Source organism: Choloepus didactylus, chromosome 7 (assembly GCF_015220235.1).
Source record: "Choloepus didactylus isolate mChoDid1 chromosome 7, mChoDid1.pri, whole genome shotgun sequence".
NCBI lineage: Eukaryota > Metazoa > Chordata > Mammalia > Pilosa > Megalonychidae > Choloepus > Choloepus didactylus.
In genome coordinates, this window is record NC_051313.1 from 10,392,056 (window position 1) to 10,417,066 (window position 25,011).

At 42.5% G+C, this 25,011-nt stretch overlaps 1 protein-coding gene across 7 annotated transcripts in view; it reads left to right on the forward strand.

Moving 5' to 3' along the window:
- IL20RA (interleukin 20 receptor subunit alpha) overlaps positions 1 to 25,011 on the forward strand; it is a 67,277-nt gene that overhangs the window by 22,956 nt on the left and 19,310 nt on the right. The window contains exon 1 of one of the 7 annotated variants that reach the window (XM_037843804.1): positions 1,567 to 2,417. The exons of 1 other annotated variant lie outside the window; for it this stretch is intronic. In XM_037843804.1, coding sequence (XP_037699732.1) covers positions 2,252 to 2,417 — 166 coding nt within the window. In that variant the 5' untranslated portion in view covers positions 1,567 to 2,251. Of the gene's footprint in view, positions 1 to 1,566; positions 2,418 to 2,558; positions 2,581 to 2,735; positions 3,363 to 25,011 lie in introns of those variants that run through there. 5 more of the 7 variants (XM_037843806.1, XM_037843807.1, XM_037843805.1 and 2 more) reach the window with 5 other exon arrangements.

Here is a 25,011-nt window from a genome sequence, read left to right on the forward strand (position 1 = left end):
CTGCCGGGCAGAGAGCAGCAGCTGCATGCCTGGAGAATACTGAATCAGGGTCTTGGAAAATTCCAGGACTGTGTGCTTTCAGTTCATATGTACCACAGTTTAGCAACTTTTAGTTCAAGGCCACCATTGTATTTCAGATGGCAACTGTCCCCACGGGTTCCAACCCTGGTATTTTCCCGTTTGCAAACCTGGGTGCACAATCTAGCAACTCATTTGAGGTCCCTTAAACCAGCATTTCCAAACTTTATGATGGCAATTCAATAGCAGCGTGTGCAATCTGTTTAGAAAGGCTCTACTATGTTTTTTTAAAACTAGATGGAATAGAAAATATTACTGCATCACACAAAGGTAAGGTATTGTTTCATTATTATTTTGGAGGGGTGTGTGTGTGTGTACTAGGTTGTGATATGAAATGTTTCTTAGTATTGGTTAGGGTCTAATAGGATTGAAAATCATTGCTTTAATTCAATCATACAGAAGCATAGTGAGTGATGCAGATTTTACCAAAGATTTTGTGTGTGGGAGGACATAGGGCAGACATTTAAAATACCTCTTTAAAAGGCTTTAAGCTCCGGACTCCCTCATTTGCCACCAGGAAGGGTCGTGTCCTATCTCTATCTCTATCTCTATCTCTATCTCTATCTCTATCTCTATCTCATCTCTCCCTCTATCTTTCTCTCCATCTTTCCCTTAAGGGCCCTGACTTGTTGGCTCCCTCCTCTCCCTCCAGGATTTTCTTCTGGAACTTCACAAGTGCTGCCCTCTATTACGCAGAGCCATCCAGGGTTTTCCAGGCTTCTACCCCACACACACATCCAAAGGCATCACAGCTCTGAGTAAAACAGGATCAAAACTGGCAGTTCAGTAACCAACTCTTGTTGGTCATTCCCCAGCTTTGTGACGTATAAGAGTATTTCTTCCAAACTCTTTTCCTCAAAGCAATCCTGTGAAAGGCCACATCTGGTTACTTACAATCTAAAAATTGAAATGTAAGCCTTGGCTGTTATTAGCCCACAATAATGGAAGAAAACTTCACTTTTTAGGCTCAGCTCTGGGCCCCCTGGGGGGCACCGACCAGGCACCTGTGGATTTAGGGTTCCTGTGCCTCAGTCCCGGGCGGTCTCTGGGGTAACCCAGAGGCCTCTTTCTTTGCAGATGAAGGAGTGGGGTGGGGTGAGGCCACCTGACCAGATCCTGGACTCCTCTTCAGGTTCTAGGTCTTCGAGGGACGGAGTAGTAGCATATTTAAGGGACTCTCAAAATCTTTCTCCATTCTCTCACTCCCCTCTCCCCAGATAAGACTGTATTTTTTTTAATTGTGGAAAATTCTTCAAGATAAGGACAGTTGATGTAATTTGGGGGTTGTTTCTCTTTATTTGTGTATTTGAAAATAGGCATTTTTCGGGGAAAGACATGGAACACAAGGCTGGGGTAAGTCTTTTATTTATTTTCAGGCTGTGCCCAGCACCGACAACCCCAAGCTCCCCAGCAAGGGCCCGGGCTGAGAAGCTCTTGGATTTTTTTCTCAAAGGATTTCAAAGCTCTTCTCAATCGCACCCCCTCTTCCCTCCCCCTTACTAAAGAGCCTGGGGCCTGGAATCAGGCCTTGTGTGGAAACCCCACTCCACCGCTCACAGTCTTGGGGGGCTTCAGGCACACGCTTGACTTTCTGAGTTTCCTTTCCCTGTCTGTAAAATGGGACAATAATGCATACTCCTAGGTTGTGAAGATTAAATGTGATCAAATACAGCTTATGGCAGATGCCCAACAGAGTATGTGAAAAAACAGACAAGCATTTCGTTGTTCGGGTCCCCTGGCATTTTACATGTCCTGGAGAAGCGGCCTTCAGGCAGGCCTGGATGCCGGTCACTCGCCACTGCGCCCGCCTCCTCGCTAACGGCGGGGAGGGAGGGCTTACCTGCAGCGGTGACTCCCTTGATTGGGGCAGTGAAATCGGGGGAGGAGGAAGACTCCGGGACGCTCCGAGCCGGAACCCCAAGCGGCGCGGGATACAGATCGCCGAGGCCCCTCCCGCGGCGCTGACACCCCGCTCGGGCAGCCGGGGCCCCTGACCCTCCGCTCCCCCGGCGCCGCGCCGGGCGCGGAGGGGTGGGTGGCTGGGCCCGCGGCGCCGCCTCCTGAGACCGGGTGCCGGGAGCGCCCCTCGCAGAGCCCAGGGCGCCGCGGGATGCCCGGGAGGCGGGGAACAGGGACCGCTGCCTCCGAGATGTGAGCCAACCCCCCGCCGCCCATGGGGGCGCCGCGACCATCCGAGGGGGCGCCCCGCCGCCCGACCCTGCTGCTGCCGCCGCCGCTGCTGCTGCTCCTGGCCGCGCCGTGGGGACGCGCAGGTACGGGGAGCGGGCCCGGCATCGGACCGACAGGTACGGGGAGCCGGCTCGCCGCAGGACCGACAGGTAGGGGGGTGGGCCCCGCACAGGACGGACAGGTAAGGGTTGCGGGCCCGGCATCGGACTCACACGTACGGGGAGCGGGCCGCGCGCAGGACTGACAGGTAGAGAGTGCGGGCCTGGCGCAGGACGAACATGTAGAGGGATGGGCCCCGTGCAGGACGGACAGGTACGGGGAGTGGGCCCCGCGCAGGACGGGCAGGTGGGGGAGCGGGCCCGGCTCAGGACGGGCAGGTAGAGAGAGCGGGCCCCGTGCAGGACGGACAGGTAGGGGGAGCGGGCCCCACGCAGGACCGACAGGTAGAGAGAATGGGACCCACGCAGGACGGACAGGTACGGGGAGCGGGCCGCGCGCAGGACGGACAGGTAGAGAGAGCGGGCCCCGTGCAGGACGGACAGGTAGGGGGAGCGGGCCCCACGCAGGACCGACAGGTAGAGAGAATGGGACCCACGCAGGACGGACAGGTAGGGGGCGGGCCTGGCACCGGACAGGCAGGTAGGGGAGCGGGCCCGGCGCTGCCTCTGCGGTTCGCGGCCTGACTCCCTCCGGCCGCCGGGTTTCGCTTTCCAGTGGCGGTGGGGCAGGTACCGGGCCCAGTGCGCCCAGCCCCGGGGCTGCGCTGACTCCCGACCCCGGGGGCCAACTCGCCGGCCCCGCCTCTGGTGCCCTGGTGCCGGGTGAAGTCCGCAGGGCTCGGCCGTTCACACTTGGCCTTGCGGGGATTGGGTCAGTTTGAAAGTGGCTGCTCCGCGTGTCGCCCACGGCTCGTGACTTCTGGCCGGTGGCCGTGACCGTGGGGGGTGTCCTCGCCGGCCGGCCCGGCTCTTGCCACCAGCGCGGCAGCCGCGGGACCCGTCGCCCTTCACCGGGGAACTCCCGTGGGCGCGAAGTCAAACAGCCTGAAAGGGGCTGCTCCGAAGGAAGGTCTCCGAAGAGGGAGCGTTTCTAAAGTAAGAGCCCGTTTCCTGGGGGCGTCATTTTCCCTTTACAGTTAGGACTTCTTGGTTTTTCAAAAATAATAGAACTTTTCAATGATTTTTGCAGGGCATAAGGCATTTGATTTGAGACGTTAGTGTGCTTTGAATTTTTCTTTGTTTTTTTTTTTTTAATTTCAACTCTACCAACTGGAATTCAGTAGAGCTGAGTGACTCATTAACCAATTTCCTTTAACTTCTGCATTTCTGGTATATGAGGAAAAAATGCAAAACAAACAAAGACAAAAATGAAAAGACATGCTATTGGGATCCACTTCTTCAAAGTAAAAGCTAAGCAAAACCAGACAATCTTCCAGAATATGGTAGTTTATACAGGCTTATATCTGGCTTCTAAGCCTTTTATCCCAGAAGTGAGCAATAACTGATGGCAGGAAGAAACTTGTCCATGAAACTGGAGAGCACGGATAAGAAAAGTGGGCCTACAGATCTCAGAGATTTTTTCTGAACAGTAAATTTAGACTCAAACACTTTCTCTTCTTAATCCTAAATTTACCAGAAGTTTTAGTGATTTTGTCCTTCAAGAGACGGCTCCTGACTTACGCAATCATTGAGCCTTTGGCTAACAGATAAGAATTGGTTTTGTTTTTGTGGTATATGCATGTGTTTAATTGAAGAGAGAAATACAACTTGGTCCTTCTTAATTGGGTTGGCAGGCTGGCATTAGAAGAGAGGAATGTTCTTGGCTTAAAAGCAAAAAAAAAAAGCAAAAGGAACTTTTTCTGATCCAGGGCACCTTGTGCAATCTTGGCTCCTCTTAGAGCATTTCCGTCCTCTCCTGGGTCTCCAGGCACCCCCCACACTGCTTGGAAAACCAGAGGAGAGGGTACGTCGCTACGTCTTCATAGAGAGGGATTTCTCTCTGAACGATGTTGGTTTTCTAAGAGTTATCTGATGTTGCCACCCTTGGGTAGATGAATGCACCAACGTTTTAATTGTCTGAACTTTTTACTAGGAAAATTCAAAGTCACACAATTCAGTTTTTGGATCAGGCAGTATAATACCAAAACACCCAACTAGAAAGAAAAAAATTCAACATGGCATCAACATTTTAGGAAATTCTTGGTGTTTCAGGTTGACTTTCAAAGGAATTGGAATGCCTAGGCTGGGCCCTCAAGCCACGTGGGACGTACCCACCCGCCTCCACTCTGAGGTCTCCAGGGACTGAGCTTTCACCAGGAAGTTTCTACCTGTGGCTTGTCGAACTCCACCTTGTTGGCCTGTTGCCAGGTCTTATTCCTCAGGGAAGATAAAGGACCATGGCCGGCATTACAGAGCCAAAAGGAGAGGGTAGAGGGAGGGGTTTGTGCCTCAGGAAGCTCTGCCCAGAGAAGTGCTTCCCCCTCATCTCTGCTGCCTCGTTCCCCTTCCTCCCCACCCCTCCCCAAAGATAACCATTCGCCTTGGTCTCTGGTTCACCCTTCCTGATAGCTTTTGCACAGCCGAGCAGATACGCGTGTGTTTTCTTACATCCCCTTCTTTCTTACAAGAAGAGTGGTATACTTTCTCTTTTGCACTTCGCTTTCTTTTTTTCACTTAACAGTATCTTCATTAATTTCTGAGTAGCTCTTTTCTGCTCCACAAACCAGTCTTGCCAAAGCGAAGGCCCTAACTGTACCAGCAGAGCTGATTTTCAAAGCTAGATTATTTCCAAGTTATGCTTCAACACTGCATGAAGATACCTTGTTCTAGACGTTGTATGTCTAATACTCGAGAACCAGGTCTGAATTTGGATTCTATACTGCAGCTATTGCACGATTTGGTTGCTCAGATGTTCTCACATCAAACAAACTCATTTCCTTTTCCACCTTCTCCCCTATCATCTTTGGAGGCAGAGGGGGCATTTCTGGAATACATGCATTTACGTGGCTCCCCACTGAATAGCACGAGGGTCTTCCCCAGTGTGTGCCTGCAGGTATCACCAGAAACACCACCCTTATTCTTCAGAGTGGGTGCTCCTACTGCTGCACTGCCTTTTGAGCTTCCTGTAGAACAAATTCAGGAAAGACAGGAAAAAGAGGTTACAGACCTACTGAATCACATACTAAAAATATCAGGAGGAAAGGGGGTTTGTCGTAACCTAACTGCGAGATGGTTAGCTAAGAGAAAAGAAGACAGAGGAGATGTGATCGTTCCACTGAAGCATAAACTTTGAACAAAGATAATGAGCAAATGGAATTATTAATGCTATAAAATTAATATTTTAGTGTAAACATTTCAACATAAAACATTAACTATTTTCAGAATATTTTAAATTAAACTACTTATTCTGTTTTGCCATTTGTAGGGCTTGGCATAACACTTTTCACAAAATAGTTACTCAGTAAGTTTGTATTTTTTGGTTAAAAGTGCTTTTCATTATATACATGATACTTTTAAAATGCTTTCTACCTGCATTTTTTCTTTAAAGTGCAATTTTATCAGGAATCATTGAAATGTTTACTTCTATGATTATGAAAAAGTGGCATCTAAGTGTTAATTGAGGCATAAGGTAGCACATATTTCATAAAGTGAAATCATTTTATCCATTTAATTATTACATTACGGTATAACGCTATCCTTGTGCTGTTCCTACATCATTGGTACTTTTTCTTGGTTCACCTTTATGATTACATGATACAAAAGGTACCAAAGAATAATTCAATCACCATAATTCCAAGATGTATCATTGACCTATAAAATTGGAGAACCAAAGAATGCTGGTTGAAGGCAATACAATTTTCCAACTAGTAAAAAGTTCTTCCATGTAATGAGCTAAGATTTTGACTCCCTGAATTTTCACCCATCCTTGATCTTCATTCTAAGCAGATAAAGCTACATAGAGCAAGCTATCCAGAAAACTGAATGCAATGATCACATTTCCTCTGTCTTCTTTTCTCTTAGCTAACTACCTTGAAGTTAAATCATGACAAGCCCCCCTTTTCTCCTGATATTTTCAGTATGTGATCCAGTTGGTCTGTAACCTCCAGGGTTGACTGCATGCAGCTGGTGATGAGATGGCTGGTCATTACATTTTAACCACTGAACCTGGAGGGTTTGTCCTTAAAAGTATTCAGTGTCAGGTTCTTAGTGAACACAGGGCCCCTGTTGCCTAAAAGGTGTCCTCCTATTTTTCTTTGTTGTCTTCTCCTATGAGACACACATCCTGACCCCTCATTTAAACTCAGAATTTTGTATTACTGCAATTTCACTTTGTGGAGCTGGTTTTCTAGAACTGGTGATATCTGCAAATGGTGTTCTTTAATGCAACTAAGGATGCTCTTTTCTGGAAAGAAAGTTTTTTATTGATTATAAACATGATCCATACAAAATTAGTTCTGTTTTTAGAGGGTGGTAGTCACTACATCGCACTTTGAATTACCAAAGTAGTCTCAGCACAGCTACTTTGGTCTTTTCATCCACTGCCTATTCAAATACCACCCAAGCTAGAATTCAGACTGTGCAGACTGGTGAGTAAAGTGGCCTTAAGCTTCTTGATTCTCACCTTGAATCCTTCTCATCCAGCCTCCTCTCAGTGGGATAACCCAAAGTTCCCTCCAAAACAGCTGCATTGGTTTTCGGGGGCATGGGATATTTTGGCAACTGCATTTGTTATTATTTCCTGCATTCTAAATTTCTTCCTTCCCAACTTTGCAGGAGAGATGTGTTTATTTTTCCCTAGACCAATCCCCTCCTCTTCACTTTCAGGTGACTTGGCAGCTCTGAGAGCATTCCTTTTTCTCTTCAATAAACATGGTGCTCATTTTTGATGAAAGATGCTGGCAAGCAACACACCCCCATGACACTCTCAAAGACTTAGAAGCTCTTGAGCAGGATCCATGAGCTTTTCCTCTAAAATGAGAAGCACTGCCTCTTGCAGCCTCCATGCAATAGTTCTTCCTCCTTGACCTATTTGGTGGTCTGCCTCCTCAGTTAAAGGGAACTTGGCGGAAGTGTCACACCGAAAGGATGCTGAGGACAGAGATAGTGTGGAAGTAGGCAAGAGCTATCAATAGCTGCTTAATAAAGACTGGTGACAATTAAATTTCTTCACCAGAGGGGCTCATCTCTCCTCAGACCTCAACCCCTCTCCTCTGCCCCTCTGAGGAGCACTTCCACTGCAAAATCCTTTCCCTTGATCCAGTAAGGACTATTTTCATACTTAAGGCAGAACCATCCATATAATTCCGGCCCAGTAGCCCCTTCCATTTTAGACTAAAATATATATGCTTCAAAATGTCAGAAATTATCCGCTAAATACTCTGTCATTTTAAATGTTGAGTCATGCATTAATGTGCAAAGTTGATTTTCTTGTGAAGCCCGGGAATAAATAATTTAGGGGAATGAGGAATTTGAGTTACTGAAAGTGACTAGATTTAACCAAAAATGGGATTACCTTAAGCTCCATTTATAGTGTTCAAAAAGTTAAATTATATCTTGACATGATGTGTTTTAAAATCATCTTTCATTCAGAACTCACTTATTCAATGTCATTCATTCATACACATCTAGAACTATTCTAGACATTTAGGTGAACCAGAAAACCAGGAGTTTTAAGTCTCCAGAGAGAGACAGACAATTAAGCCATTACATTAAAGTCTAAATGCCAAGTGTGCTGGTTTGAATGTATTATGTCCCCCAAAATGCCATTATCTTTGATGTAGTCTTGTGTGAACAGATGTATCAGTGTTGATTAGATTGTAATTCTTTGAGTGTTTCCCGTGGAGATGTGCCCCACCCAACTGTGGGTGATGAGTCTGATTGGATAATTTCCATGGAGGTGTTACCCCACTCATTCAGGGTGGGTCTAAATTAAATCACTGGAGCCATATAAATGAGCTGACAAACAGAAGGAACTCAGTGCAGCTGAGAGTGACATTTTGAAGAGCTACAGCCAAGAGGGACACTTTGAAGAACACACTGTAACTGAGAGAGGAGCTTCAGCTTACAGAGACATTTTGGAAATGACCTTTGAAAGCAGACTTTTGCTCTGGAGAAGCTTAGAAAGGACAAATGCCCCAAAAGCAACTAAGAGTGACATTTTTGAGGAGCTGAAGCCTAGAAAGGAACATCCTGGGAGAAAGCCATTTTGAAACCAGAACTTGGAGCAGATGCTAGCCACGTGCCCTCCCGGCTAACAGAGGTTTTCCGGACATCATTGGCCATCCTCCAGTGAAGGTACCCGATTGCTGATGTGTTACCTTGGACACTTTACGGCCTTAAGACTGTAACTGTGTAACCAAATAAACCCCCTTTATAAAAGCCCATCCATTTCTGTTGTTTCGCATTCTGGCAGCATTAGCAAACTAGAACACCAAGATTGAGGAAAACCAGTTGCTTTAGAAGCAAGGAACAGAGAAACAATCTTATCTAGTGGTCAGGCAGGGATAGCTACATAAAGGGTCCTTAAATTTGAGAGTTATAAGAGTTGCTGGATAATTAATATATATGTATGTATCGTATTCTATTCGCCTCACTTGGCTTCAGTTGACCAAGATGGTAGAACAAGATGCTCCACAGTGCCATTCCCCACAGATGCTTTGAACAACTAGAAAAAACTGGCAGACCACCTTCCCCCCAAATCCAGAAAACATTACAGGGTGACAGTAATAAGCAAATACTAAATCAGGAAAAAAACAGTAGGAAAAGTTCCCGGTGCCCTTGCTGGCCTCTCACTCAACCTCTTCCTAGTATAGTATGGAGCCAGTCTGTGCTCCCGTTGTGGGCTCCTGGCCCTGTTCTGGAGGAAGCAGAGTAGCCCCTGTGTGCATACTGGTGTGCCTGTATGTCAGTCTATTAGGTTACGGTAGCCTGAAATACTGAACCAGAAAACCTATCTCCAGCTCGCTCTCCCAGAAATTGCCCAGCAGGCAGAAGCAGCTTGCAGACAACTAAAGCAGTGTAAGAAATGATTAAGTCAAAGTGGCCTGGGGCAACACATACCTCCTTTAAATCATACAATATAGCACCTGCAAGGTGGAGAAAGTCTGTTTCATAGAGAGTAGAGGAAACAATCAAATTCCTGTAAACCAGAATTCCTAAGAGCAAACACAAGCCCAGGAAATGATTCAGTCTTAGAGCCAGTGAAGACCCTGCACTTCACATTTGCCTTGGGCTGATTTTCAATATAGGCAGGCTAAATTCTTAAAAAGAGCAACAGTCAATGCTGAGCAAATTTGCAAGACTGTGAAAGGTATTTTTTGCTTTTGTTTTTGTTTTTGTTTTTGTTTTTGTTAGCTCCTGACACTAAAGGAAATCTCCATCATGTCACCAGCTGGATGCAGACTTAAAGAACAGGCATCTTACAAACTGAATCTCAGAGTTGACACTTTAAGATATTAAAATGTACAGTGTAGTGTGCAACAAAAGATTTCAAGACAACAGAGAAAAAGTAAATAATGGCCCATCCAAAGGAACAAGATAAGAATCCAGAAACCATCAATGAAGAAGACCAGATTTTGGACACACCAAAGACTTTGAAACATGATCTTTGATATGCTCAGGTAGATAAAAGAAAACACAGAGAAAGAATTCAGGATATCAGGAGAACAACAAATGAACAATATGACAATCTCAATAAAGAGATATAATTTTAAAAAGGAACAAAACAGAAATACTGGAGTTGAAGACCACAATAACTTAAATGAAAAATCCCTAGAGGGTTTCAGCAGCAGATTGGAGCTGACAGAAGAATCAGTGAATTCAAAGACATGACAATTGAATTGACTAAGGCTGGGGAGCAGAAAGAAAATAGAATAAAAAAAGGTAAGCACAGCCCAAGTGACCTGTGAGACACCATCAAGCATACCAATATAGGCATTATGGGAGTCCCAGAGGGAAAAGAAAGAGAAAAGTGGCCAGAAGGAATATTTAAAGAAATAATGGAAGAAAATTTCCCCAGTTTAACAAAAGACATGAACGAGCATGCTTGTTCAAGAAGCCCAGTGAACTCCAAACAGGATAAACTTAAGAAGAATCAAGCTCAAACATACAATAGTCAAACTGTCAAATGCCAAGGACAAGGAAAGAGTTCTGAAAATTGCAAGAGAAAAGCAAGGTGTTAGGTACAAGACAGTCCCAAAAAAATTAAGTTCCAATTTCTAATTAGAAACCATGGAGGCAAGAAGACAGGGTGGCTAAATTCTTAAAGTGCTGAAAGGAAACAACTGCCAATCAACAACTGTATATCCAGTGAGACTATATTTCAGAAATGAGGAAGAGATTAAGACATTCTCAAATAAACAAAAGCTGAGGGACTTTGTCACCACTAGACCTACCCTACAAGCAATGCCAAAGGGAGTACTTCAGACTAACAGGAAGGGCCACTAGACAGTGGATCAAAGCAGCATGAAGAAATTAAAATCTCTGGTAAAGGTAACCATAATAATTATAAATGCCAGTACTATTGTATTGTATTTTTTGGTATGTATCTTCACTTTTTACTTCTTACATGTTGTAAAATGCAAAGGCATAAAAATCAATGGTTTGGGACATATGATGTATAAAGATACAGTTTGTAACATGTACAATGAAAAGGTGGGAGAACAGAGGGTTATAGGAACAGAGTAGTTGTATGCTATTGAAGTTGAGTTGTTATCAAATCAAAAGTGATTGTTAAGGATTTAGGATGGTAAATTTTAGCCCCACAGTAACCAAAAATAATATATATGAAAGAATACATGATGAAAGAAATGAGAAGGAACACAAAATAATACAAAACCAAAAAAGGAACAACAAATAAATATGAAAATAGGCAATAACAGAAGAATTTAAGGACAAAAAAAGGTATAACTTACAAACCCAAATAACAACATACTGGAGAAAATCTTGCATTATCAGTAGCCACTTTAAATGGCAATGGCTTAACTCTTCTATCAAAAGGTAGAGATTAGTGGAATGCTGTGTTGGTTTGAAGCTGTTATGTACCCCAGAAAAAATACCATGTTTTTTAATCCATTCCTGTGGGTGTAGATCTATTGCAGTGGGATCTTTTGATTAGGTTATTTCAATAGAGATGTGACCTACCTCATTCAAGGTGAGTGTTAATCCTCTTACTAGAGCCCTTTATAAGAGAATAAAGGGCATACAGAAAACCCAGAGAAGCTCATGTAAAAAGCCCCAGAGAAGCTGAGAGACAAGGACACATCCACAGAAGCTGAGAGAGAAAGTCACTGAAGCCAGAAGCTGGGAGCAATGAAACCTGGGAGAGAAGGACAAGCAGATGTCACCATGTGACTTGCCATGTGACAGAGGGGCCCAGGCTTGCCAGTAACTGATCTTCAGAGAGGGTATGGTCCTGTTTATACCTTAATTTGAACATTTTTGCAGACTTAGAGCTGTAAACTTGTAAGCTACTAAATCCCTATTGTTAAAAGCCAGTCCATTTCTGGTATGTTGCATTTCATCAGCTTCAGCAAACCAAAACAAATGCATAAGAAAGGATGATCCAACTCTCTAAAGAGATTCATCTTAAATTCAAAGATGCAAGTGGGTTGAAAGTGAAAGGATGGAAAAATTATAACCTGTAAATAGTAACCAAAAGTGCTGGAGTAGCTATACTAATATCAGATAAAATAAACTTTAAGTAAAAACTGTTACAAGGCACAAAGTTCAATGTATACTGACAAAGGGTACACACCTAACAACAGAGCCCCAAAATATAAGAAGCAAATGTGTACAATCTGAAGCAAGAAATAGACAGTTACACATTAACAGTAGGAGACTTCACACCACTTTCAATAATGGATAGAACTTCTAGACAAAAGATCAACAAGGAAATAGAAGACTACAGTGATATTATACACCAGCTATAGAACTCTTCACTCAGTATCAGTAGAATGCACATTCTTCTCTAGTACCTATGGAACATTCTCTCTAGTACCTGTGGAACATTCTCCAGGATAGACTATATTTTAGGTCACAAAACAAGACATAATATATTCAGATATACTGAATCCTGCAATTTATCTTCTCTGATAACAATGGAATGAGGTTAGCAACAGAGGGAGAACTGAAAAATTCACTAGCAAACCAAATCCAACAGCACATTAAAAGGATTGATCAAGTGAGATTTATCCCAGGTATGCAAGGGTGGTTCAACATAAGATAACTGATTAATGGTACTGGCATAAGGACAGACATATAGACCAATAGAATTGAATTGAGAGTTCAGAAATAAACCCTCACATCTATGACCAAATTGATTTTTGACAAGGGTTCCAAGGCCACTCAATGGGGAATGAGTAGTCTCTTCAACAAATGGTGCTTGGAAAACTGTGTATCTATAAGCAAAAGAAAAAAAGGTGGACCCCTACCTCACACCACATACAAAAATTAAGTCAAAATGGTTCTAAGACCTAAACATAAGAATGAAAACTATAAAACCCCTAGAAGAAAACATAGGAAGTATTCCCAGGATCTTAGGTTATGCAGTGGTTTCCTAGATTTTATACCAAAAGCATGAGCAACAAAAGAAAAAAATAGATAAATGGGACCTCATCAAAATTTAAAACTTTTGTGCATCGCAGGACTTCATTATTAAAATAAAAAGATTTGTAGATGTTATCTACAAATGGTAGACAATATTTGGAAACCACATATCTCATAAGGGCTTATTATCCAGAATATATAAAGAAATCCTACAACTCTATAACAAAAAGACAACCCAATTAAAAAATGGAGAAAAGATTTGATTAGAAATTTCTCCGAAGATCTACAGATTGCCGAAAAGCACATAAAAAAACGCTCAACATCATTAACCTTTAAGGAAATGCAAATTAAAACTAAAATGAGATACCATTTCATAACCACTGAAGCAGTTACTATTTTAAAAAAAATGGGAAGTAATCAGTGTTGGAGAGGATGTGGAGAAATAGGAACATTTGTTCATTGTTGGTGGGAAGGTAAAATGGTGCAGCACTGTGGAACACAGTTTGGTGGTTCCTCAGTAAGTTAAGTATAGAATTACCATGTGACCCAGCAATTCCACTTCTAGTTATATACCACAAAGAATTGAAAGCAGGGACTCAAACAGATATTTGTACACTGATATTCATAGCAGCATTATTCACAATTGCCATAAGATGGAAGTAATCAAGTATCCATCAACTGATGAATGGATAAACAAAATGTGGTATATACACACAATGGAATATTATTTAGCCACAAAAAAGGAAGTTCTTGTACATGTGACAACATGGAAGAACCTTGAAGACATCATGTTAAGTGAAATAAACCAGACAAAAAGGACAAATATTGTGTGATCTCACTGAAATGAAATAATTAGAATAAGCAAATTTATAGGGTCAGAAACTGGAATGCCAGTTACCAGGGGCTGCAATGGATATAGGCAATAGGAAGTTAATGCTTAATTGGTACAGAATTTCTGTTTGGGGTGTTGGATAAGTTTTGCAAATGGATGGTGGATGGTCACAGAATATTATGAATGCAGTTAGCACCACTTTATTATATATTTGTATATAGTTAAAAGGGGAAAATTGTTTGTATATATATATTACTAGAATAAATATTTTAAAACAACTATTGGACTATACAGCACAATGAACCCTAATGTAAATTATGGACTAATAAATATAGAACAATTACAGTATTCTTTTATCATTTGTAGCAGAGGTGCCACACTAATGTAAACTGTTAATAATAGGTGGGATGGTATATCTGTTTTTCTGTATGATTTTTCTGTAAATCTACTACTTCTCTAATAAAAATAGGTTCTTTTTTAAAAATGAAAGAAAATGGGCAGAAACAAGTTTAATCACACCATGTGGAACCAATGAGCCAAATCCAGAATGTGGGGCATTCTAAGGACAACTGGCCTGGTTTCTTCAAACAAGTTAATGACAAGCGAAAGGGGGAGGGGGCTGTTTTAGATTAAAGACTTAAGAGGCATAACAATGAAATAAAAACAATAGTCCTTGCTTGGATCCTGATTAAACAAAACAATTGTAAAAAGACACAGTATAGAAATTGGAGAAAGTTGAGTATTGTTCAGGTCATTAAAGGGTACTAAATAATTATTGTTTATTTTGTTTGGTGTGCTTTATGGTCACATAATGGAATATTTTCCTTCTTCTTCCTTTTTTTTTTTTTTTTTTTGGCTGCATTCTGAAGTATTTGGGGGATGGAATGACCTGCTCTTTGAGATTTGTTTCAAAATGATCCAGGAATAAAAGGGGGACATGTATTCTCTAGTTTTCTGTTTGTTTGGAAATTGTCATAATAAAATGTTAAACCATATAATTTCAATAAACATTCACACCCATATTATGTAAAATAATTAAAATTCCATATAAATTCAGGTGTTTTAAATTAAAAATAATAGCAATATTTAATAATATTAATAATATAATAATAGCAATATATAAGAGCAATAGAAAATAAAACTAAATATTGCTCTATGCATATTTTATTTATGAGTTGCCAGAGGCTAATATTTATTTTTACCTTTATATTTCATTCTTGTAAAACTAAAATTCAGCAAATCAGCAATACAACAACAACAGATTCCCATGAAATGGATAATTTTCCTGTGGGTGATAACTGCTGAGTGGTTGGGAGTTAGGAGCTTCATGGCTATGGGACAGCCCAACCTCAAGGTCACCGGCAGCCTCAACAAGCCACTGTGGTTGGTGGCTCTTTGCAGTACTGAGTCAAACCACAAATCTGTGGTTCTCTAATAATAGGTTGGAGTCCTGGGTGCTATATCCCACTTCCTGAGACAACGGGTCCTTTAAAGGCTCTGTTGACTTTAACTAACAAGACAAAGGGCACATCTCTGACTGAGCCATTGACCATGTTGCCCCTGGAGAGATTCCAGTGTTGTCCATGCAACAGTGCTGTAGTGGGGGGATAACAACCCCAAGATTCATGTCTACCAGAACCATGGAATGGGACCTTATTTGGGAAAAGGGTCTTCACAGATCTAATTAGTGAAGGATCTCAAGATGAACCCATCCCCTTTCAGGATGGGCCCTAAATGCACTGACTAGTATCCCTGTAAGAAGAGGGGAGGATATAGAGCCTCAGGGACAGAGGAGAAGGCCACGTGAAGATGGACGCAGAGACCAGTGCGATGCTGACACATGCCAGGGAACGCTTGGGCCTCCAGAAGGTGGAGGAGATATGGATGCACCCTTCCCCAGCCTTCAGAGGGAGCACAGCCCTGCCCACACCTTGCTTTCGGTCTTCAAGACAGTAAATGTGTGTTGTTTGAAGCCACCCAGTTTGTGTTATTTTGATACAAGGGCCCTTGACTCTTCTCCATGAGCGGTCTCTTCATTGTTGCTTCATTGTTGCTTTTATCCTGAGGACACTCTTTTTACATCTTCGTGGCACAGTGTTCAAAATACCTCAAAGAGCTGGTCTTCAGCAAGGCCTGCACAGCATTTGGAGCTCCTGTAGTTGCACAACTTTATCCTCAAGTTTCAGCCCTGAAGACTTCTGGTCCTCGCCCTGGTAGGCCTCAAAAGTATCCAAGCATCTGCTTGTCTTAGGAAGGAGAGTTTGCCTGTTGAAAAACATTTCACTTTTCTGGCAAGGCTTTGGGGGGATGCTACAGAAGTCTATCTTCATAGGTTCAATTGGAAAGTCTGAGCTCACAATTGAGATCCCTCAAAATCCCAGTCAATAATGAACTGAGTAAATACTGTTAAACACTTCCTTGGGAATTAAAATAAAACACCACACTGAGTAAGCTGCTCAAAAATGCTCCTAAGAAGATGGAAAGAAGGGACATAAAGCAAAGACCGTGGATAGAGAGCATAGAATATCAGCCAGGAAATCAGAAGACGACAGTTCCAGCCCCTCCTGGACCTCCTGACCATCTGTGGGATGGTGGGCTTGTCACTTCCCTGGAATGGGCTCCAGCTTCCTCATCCAGGAAAGGTGCCAGCAGGGAGTGGGGCTCGATGGTTTCTGAGGTCCAGAGTGGCCACCATCCAATTGAGGATGTGTCTCTGTGCCTAGACCCACCCCTCCCAGGGGAGCCCTGCCTGGGGGAACCTTCCTTCACCCCTGCCCTTGCATCTACTCTTGTGTCTCTGGCGCCAGCCCCTGCCCAGCACGCCACACGTGTGCTTCATCTGGCTCCCACATCTCTCCCTAGCAACAACACAGCAATCCCTTGGTTCCACAGAACTTGTTCTACTTCATACCAAGTGGGTGAGTGGTGTACAGGAATCATAGCCATTCTTTTCTGTTTCTTTGGTTACACCTGGTTTGGGATTGGATGAAGCATGTCTTGTGCTTGTATATTTCTGGCGTTCTCTGGAGAGAAGGTGATACATGCTCTAGGGGGTTGATCTTTTGGCTAACGGTGCACCGGGCACCCACCCCACGTGGTAACACAACAGCAGCACTGTTTCACTTATTAGCGCTGTGATGGGCTGGGAGGCAACTGGTATAGGAACATTAATCTGCATTGGCAATGAATTCAGTGCACCTGCAGGGAAAGCACGATATTCCAAGCCTTTTTCTATCCATCCTTCCCCTTCCATTTGCCAGATAGGGTCCCACAAAAAGTAAACCATGGCAATATGTATTACTAATAGTGATGCTTATTGTTTTTATTACTACTAATTATTACTAATGGTAACTAATGAACAGCAAGTATTGAGATGGATGGCTGGATGGACAGCTGAGAAGGTAAGAAGAGGTGGATGGGGGTAACAGATAACAGACGGCATGGGGAGATGGCTAGAGAACTGGGGAGTGTGTGAATCATTCCACTACAGCCCAGTGAGCAAATTGAAAAACTGCTACTTTTGAATATGAGGAATTTTTTTTTCATTTTCCTAAAAAGGAAAATGATTCCTTGGTGTTAATCAATAAACCAAATGTTATTTTTGCTGCTTTTCTCAAATGATTGAAGATTAAATTTTGTCCCATGCTTTCTTTTTCTTTGCTTCTTTCTATCCTTCAAAAAAATAAAAATAAAAAATCACATATGAAATGTAAATTACATATATAAATGTCACAAAATAAATTGTCCTTTCCCCAAATTTTACAATGTAAATGTCATGGCATCATTAATGTAAATTTAATTTTTCCATGTTTTGTACCTTGTTAGAAGCACATCTTATATGTCTAGTCTATACAAAGGGATTTCTTACTGAATTTATCATGAAGGTTTTATTCTTCCCCCAAGTCAAAGTAGATTTATTATTTAATTATTTACTTAGAGGACTGTATGGCATGAAAAGAAAAAATTTAAACTATTTAACATTTTTATACCAGCAAATATATCCTTGGCTTAAAGAATATCTATATTTACAAGATACCATGAAGGATTCATTTCGCTAAGTCGCTCACAAATAATTTCAGTTCAGCATCTTTATTTTCTAGACTACTTATTTTTCTGGATTTAATTTCCTCAGTGGTGTAGAGAATCTGATGCTCTTTATCATCAAGGGTGAAGGTCTCTGAGAACCTTCGTACCAACGGCTAGAATATGTTTGCCTTTTCTTAGTTTCTTAAATTTTAAAAGACTCCAGTAATCCAGAGTGAAGCCCGACCTGATCCAGTTGGCCACACCTTAACTGAAGGAACACCTTGAAGAGCTCTTATTTACAGTCGGTCCACACCCGCCAGAATGGTGACCAAAACAACCAAGAACATGTCCAAACTGGGGTACAGATTTCAATCAATTATCACCAGTTGACTCTGTAGATAATCAGGTCCCTGCCCTCAAAAATCTTATTTTCTAAAAGGGAAGGAAACAGAAGACACTCATTTGAGAGATGACAGCCAGTGGGGTTGGCATACACAAATTAATCATGACGACTTCAAAGTAGGTGTTGTGGAGGCCATGCACAAAAATCTTGCAATAATGTATTTTTTTCAAATTTCCAAATAGAGCCTCACATATATTGAATGGGAGTAGCCCATTAAATGACAAATCCTTGGGGAGTGGTTTTAATTTTCAAAAGCATTCAAAGCCACTTCCAACAAGCCTGGGTAATCGCACTGACAATTGCTATGTTGAGCAAAAACAAGGTGTGACTATAAAACCATGAGCTTGAATTTTTAGGGTGTTTATAAGCCAATTCTGAGGACAGTGGGAGCCAATAGGAAGCTTTCCCAAAATGCCACGAACTGTGGGTTAATGATAACGTCTCCCACGTGACTCACTTTAAAGATGCACACTCTCCTTGAGGAGTAAGCCCAATAGGTTTATTTTTTAAAGTAGCCTCTATTTTAAAGTTCTACTTGCAATCAAGCACCCACAGCAAAATGTTCACAAATATGTTTAAGCACATAGATTTATTTATTGAGGTTTGGCTATAAAGAAAGAACACCAATATTCCTGTGTGATTTATCATCAGTCATCCTTATCAATGTACACTAACTGGCCAGGAAAATATATTGAGGGGTCATGTCCCAGAGTCAGAAGATAACTTCTTCATGAGAGCAGGGACTTCTGTGGTTTCTGTCCTCGACTGTCCCCCAGTACCTGGCAGAATCTCCACTTCCACCTGAAAAGCTTCATGAAGAGGAAGTACTTGGGTTTACCTCACTGAATTTCTTATTTCTTTCCGTAGAAACAGTGATCTGTACCATGTCAAAATGTGTGAAGATCATATAACCTTTTCATTGCACAACACTGTTTTCTGTGCAGTTTCTGAACACTGTAGGTTAGTAGCTAGAGAAAGCCTTGTCACAGTCCAGACACTTGAGTTTAAGCCTCACCAGATGACCACAGAGAAGTCATCCAACCTCCCTGAGCTTCTGTGTACTCAGCTGTTAAATGAGCAATTAAGATGGAGGACAAGACTGAGCTAATGACTGCTAAGCTCTTTCTTTGTGCCAGACCCTGGTCTAGAAGCTTGGCATGAATAATCTTTAACTGTCCCAAGAAATCTACCAGATAATATTATTGTCCCATTTGACACATGAGAAAACTGAGGCACAGGGGTTAGGTAGCTTACTTAAGGGCAAAAAGCTTGTAAATGGTGGGACAGGAGGAGACCCCATTGTGGCTGCAGAACCTTTGCTTGTAGAAATTCCCCATGATCTGCTCACATAAACAAGTAGTAGAAGCCAATGGGGAGGAAATAATAATAATAAAATAAGCCAATGAGTTAGGGCAGGTGACAGTGCCCAGATTGCATGTGTGATACTATTACAAAGAAAACATGCAAATACAGGAATGAGTCATCAGGGAAATAATATAGGGATTGTGCTAGGGGAATGCAAACAAGGGCCAAGGAACAAAGGTAGAAGTTAACCACAGTCTCTTGTGTAACTTTTTTACCAGGTAAAATTTTCCTGAATTATATTTTAAGTGCTTTACTTTGGAAGACTTTTCAAGGATGCCTGCTATATCATTAGCAGAGAGAGGAAGAGAGAGCACTTATATTTTTCAAGAGAATCACTTAAAACTTTTGAGTTAGAACAAGGTGTAAGCTAAAATATTTGAAAGGAGCCTTACTGTTTTCCTCCTCTTCTCGGTGGCTGGGATGTGGTTATTTACAACTTCTGCTTCCTCTAATTGATTAATCACCCTCTCATGCTTTTTGTTCTCCAATCCTTTTTAACCTCACCCCCCACAAAAGAAAACGTACTCAGGTGGTGGAAAGTTTTTTCCTCTACAAACATATTAAAGTTTTTCCTATTTCAAAATAGACTGGCAGTATGTAGCGACCACTTGCTATGTGCTATTTTCCTTCACTAGAAAGCATTTGCTGAGTATATTTGGCCATGCTAATCGCCTGTGGTTAACCTAACCTTACCATGCTGATTTCAAGTGACAGGATTTGACAGTCCAGCCTGTTCCACTGAAATTCAGGTGCTTAATGAATCCCAGTCCTGCCTGTCGCCACGATTGGTGTCTGCTCCATGGGCCCCTGGCCGGTTCAGTTCACAAACATTTATTTGTCAGGCACTGGAACTTCAAAGACCACAAGCCAAGGGGCTGAGTCTGGGGGCCCTTTCTCTCAGCCCCAGCTTTACAAGGTCAAAGAGGGCTGGGGGCTGGAGACTTGGTCTGGGCAGGCTTCCCTGGTGAGTCACGGGCCTGAGAAAGGAGCCGTCTCCAGCCGCGGACGTGCTGGGCTCTTATGTTCTGGGCAGTCTGGGGGTCTTACTCACTGGTTGATGAAAGCACTGTCAATACTGAGGAAGTGGGAATGCCAAGTTCTCTGGCTCTCCGATTTCACTAAAAACCTCACCACTTTTTACTGCAGATCACCAGTCATTTATGCATTGGCTTTCCTCATAGTATAACAAGAGGGAAATACCTTTTACCGTTAGGTGTATAAATAAATCTGCTACACATGTAAATGTCCCTAGTTTTAGCTTTGAGGCCAGCAGGAAAATGTCACATGTCATTTTGCCACACCTGGAGACCTGTGTACAAGGTAACTGTTAGAACCAGTGATGCAGCCACATTTTATAAAACTTTGCTCACGAAGTTAGCATAGATTTACTCATTTTAAAAGTCTTTTATCTATTTTGTGTTACTGGAAGTCCCCAAGAGTAGGTTCAGGACTTTCTCCTTATGTTGCTATAACACAGACGAAGCTGGACGAGAAGACTTCCCCAAGACCAAGCTGCAACAAACAGAAAATAAACTCTGAGAGGGGACACATGACTAAACAAGATCTAGCAACGCAATCATGACTTTGGGGTTCAGTAAGCAGACACCTCTCACAACTTCCTTAGGCGGAGGCCATCCTGAATGCCTGCTACTCAGGGGCAGACCCTCCAGCCTCCCTCCTTTTCTCAAAGTCCGGTCACCAGACGGCAAAGCTCAGGGGAGCCTCGACGTTCCTCCCCTTCCCGAGTCCTTCCAAGCTCTGATTTCTCTCCAAGAACCAGCCCACCACCCCAATGACTGCCGCCAGGAATGACAACCCCTTTCTGGAGACCCTGCACACCCCACAAGACAGAACAGATAACCCCGTCATCCATTAAATGAGTGCACACCTGGAGAATCAAGGGGTCTTTTAGTCCCAGAAGATATCGTGGGTAGAGGGAGCCAAAATTGTAAAGGCACAAAGCAGCAGAGAGGTAGGAGATTGCAGGTCATCTGGTAGAACTGTGCACTTGGTACATTCAGCAGAATTGCAAAAAGGGGTGGATTAGACACGAAGAGCCCTGGGTGCTCACCAAAGTTGTGATGGTTCGGTGCTCCCAGAACATAAAGCCTTGTGCATAAGTCCAGCAACTTCATGATTTGGAATGTGAAAGCTATGGACTATCAGAAAATCTGAGCTGTCCTTCCAGGCCATAAATATATGTGAGCAAAAATGCTCTGGTACCTAGAAATTGGCACATACCTTTGATATTTGTGATTGTGACTTATTTTCACTTTGGTGTTGATGAAATTATTTTATCAGAACTGGCACGTTAGAAAAATGACTTATCTCAACTGGAATGTTTTTAAAGGAGTTTCTTTCTTTATGTTTTCCAAACTTGAGAAACCATGACTAGAAACTTTGAAAAGATGTAAAACCACAAGAGAATAATAGCTACCAAATGGCTTTTCTCTGTTGAAGATGCCATTTCTCCTAAAAATCAGTGCTAATTCTAATTTGGCATCACTTCTTCATAGCATCAGAACAGGGAAATGGAAATCCTCATTTGTTAGTTTATTTTCACAATACTGTGGCTCTCCTGCTACTGAGACTCTTCCGGCTCTGCTTTGTTGGGAGATCTTGTTCCTACTTTGAAAACAGCTCCAAGTTGCCCACTCCTCTGCAGATCCCCATCAGCCATCTCAGGGCAGGCCTATCCCTCACTGGAGCTACTGCAATTATGCTTTTACTGGTCTCCACACTTCTATAGTTGCCCTCACCCAATCTTTTCTTCCGTCAGCAGTGAAGTAATCCAAGAGAAATAGCAATCAGCCCATGGCTTCCCCTGCTGAAAAGGCTACAGTAATTTCCCTCTAAATTTCAAATACAATCCAGACTCTTTCCCAGGTTTATGAAGCCTTGGGTGGCCTGGGCCTGTGCCCCACTTCCATCTCATTTTGGCCACTGTTTTCTTCCTCACTTCTTTACAGCTGTGTTGATATTTTGACAGCTCCAAAGACACTGTCTTTTCAGATAGGCTCTGTCCCCTCTCTTGGCCTCAGCCTGGAGCACTGCTCTCCCCCCACCCCACCGCCAAGGTTGATTCCCAGGCCTCCATCTAAGTATGTTATGTCACCACGGCTCCAACCCTGGGCTCTCTCATGGCCTGACCACCCCATGTGCACAAACGCACTTGACTAAGTTTTTACTTTTTTACGGTGCCTCTCTTCTCACTAGTCTGGGGGCTCCCTAAGGGCAAGAGCGTATCTGGTTATTTACCATTAGATATCCACATACTTGCCACCCAGCAAATATTAGTTGAATGAAGAAATAGGATGAGTCCTGAAGTGATGTTTCTCATCAATAACAGGTGGGACTGACTGTAGTATATTCAATATGGGAGACAAAGAGCTCCAACCAGGGCCAAGGCAAAATGTATTTCCCACATCCATATGTTTTACTATAGTTTCAAATTAATAGAGGTCCTTTCCTCAGCAACTAAGACAAACTAGGATAGGCACAAACATGATCTTCTAGGAATTCCTACCTTTCCAGTTACCGTGATATTCCTTCTTGCATTCTTAGGATTGGATATGGGTAGAAGGAAAAGGAAAAAGAAAGAGCCTCTCACTACAAGATGTGGTAGGAACCAAAAAAATTTGCTAACAGGATCAATATCTGGTCTAATAATTTTATTAATGTTTAAATTATTTTATATACTAATATCTTAGAACAACACATGTTTCTCCATAAGCCTTACCTTATCTTTGTTTAAATTCAACTAAGGAATTCAATTAAGGAACCAATCCTGTTTGCTAGGGGGCTGGTGAGTGGGGAGCCACCCAGCTCCTCTCTTTACCAGCCATGTGATCCGGTTCAACCAACTTACCTACAAGCTCCATGGCTCAGTTTCCTCACCTGTAAAATGGGGATGATTGCCATAGTGCTAACACATAGGAGTGTTGCAGGGATTGAATGATTGGTAGTATAAAGCTCATAGAGAATATTGTCTACTGTGTAAGGACCCAACAAATGTAGGCCATTGTTGTTTTTGTTATGTGCTAGCAAATTTGCCCCACACTGACTAAATGCTGTAACATATATTTCAAAACATTTACCCTGGTTTTAAAGTATTGTGAAAATTGAGTTTTATTCACATACTACATCTACCATTTAAGCAGAACCTCACACCTTGTCATAAGGGAACCTGCTTTCAATGACACCTGAAGACCTGTCATGATCTGCTGAACCAGAGCTAATCCAAGGGAGCCAGCAGGACAACTGAGGGAATCCTTATAACTCTCCTTTGCAGAAAGATCAAACCTCACTGCTAGTAAGAACCATCTATATCCATTAATCTAAGACACAGCAGTAGAATTCCATAATTAACGAAGGGTATAACTGATGCAGATGAACAGATTACCCCCAACCCCCAGCAACAAACAAATATCCATTTCTGGAAGTAAGGTTTCTAAAGCAGAGAGGCAAGAGGTACTGTGTCTATTATCAAGAAAGATGACAAACATGGCTTAATTTGCTGATAGAAAAAGAATGGTTCGGAAATCAGCAGACCGTGTCATAACGAGCCAGTTTTTATCCTTGGAGAGTCTTAGAGATAGGCTGACATCTAGATCTGACCTACTTTTTTTGGGCTGCCCCTGGATCATTCTGCCATCAGAAAGATAATGTTGATCCAAATGAAGAATCTGCAGGCTCAGAAATTGGATTGGTGTATTCTTTCCCCAGAAATAGTGTACAAAACTATAACATGCACTGAAAGTATATATTAAAGGTGTTTGCTACTCTGAAACCTGTCAGTGTATTTAAAATTAGCTGAACTAAGCATTTATCTTAAAAAACAAATCTAAAAAATTGTTGCTGTGACCCACACTTGGTGCTAAAAACCTAGCAAGTTTAGGCCTTCTCATGGAGTTTTTAATTTTTTTCTTAAAATTGAAATTGAACTATTAAAAAGAACATCTTTCAAGATAGTTCGAGTAGGAGTTATTTGTAACATTTACTGGGGAAGAAAGGGAGCCATTTTTTTTTCTTTTTTAGTGCTTGGTCTTTCTTAGTCCCTCATTTTCAGATTCTTTATTGTATTAGTTGTCTATGCAGTATAACAAATCACCTCAAAACTTAGGAGCTGAAAACAAGCTTATTCCCTCACACAGCCTCTGAGGGGTCAGGAATCCAGGTGTAGCCTGGCTGAGTGGCTCTGGCTAAGGGTCTCCTATGAGGTTGTAGCCAAGACGGAGAGTGGTCTGCAGTCATCTGAAGGCTTGACTGGGGCTGGCAGATCCACGTCTAAGCTCACTAATGTGCCTCTTGGCGGGAAGCTTCAGTTCTTCTCCAGCTGTTGGCTGATCCCTCAGCACCTTGCCAAGTGGGCCTCTTCACAATGCTTCCACAACAAGGCAGCTGGTTTCCCCCAGGCAAATGATCCAAGAGGGAGAAAGCAAAATGGAAGACTCATGCCTTTGATAACCTAATCTTAGAAGTGGCATACCATCCCTTCTGTCATATTCTATTGGCCACACAAACTAACCTTGGTGCAGTGTGGGAGGAGACAGCACACGGCATGAATACCAGGA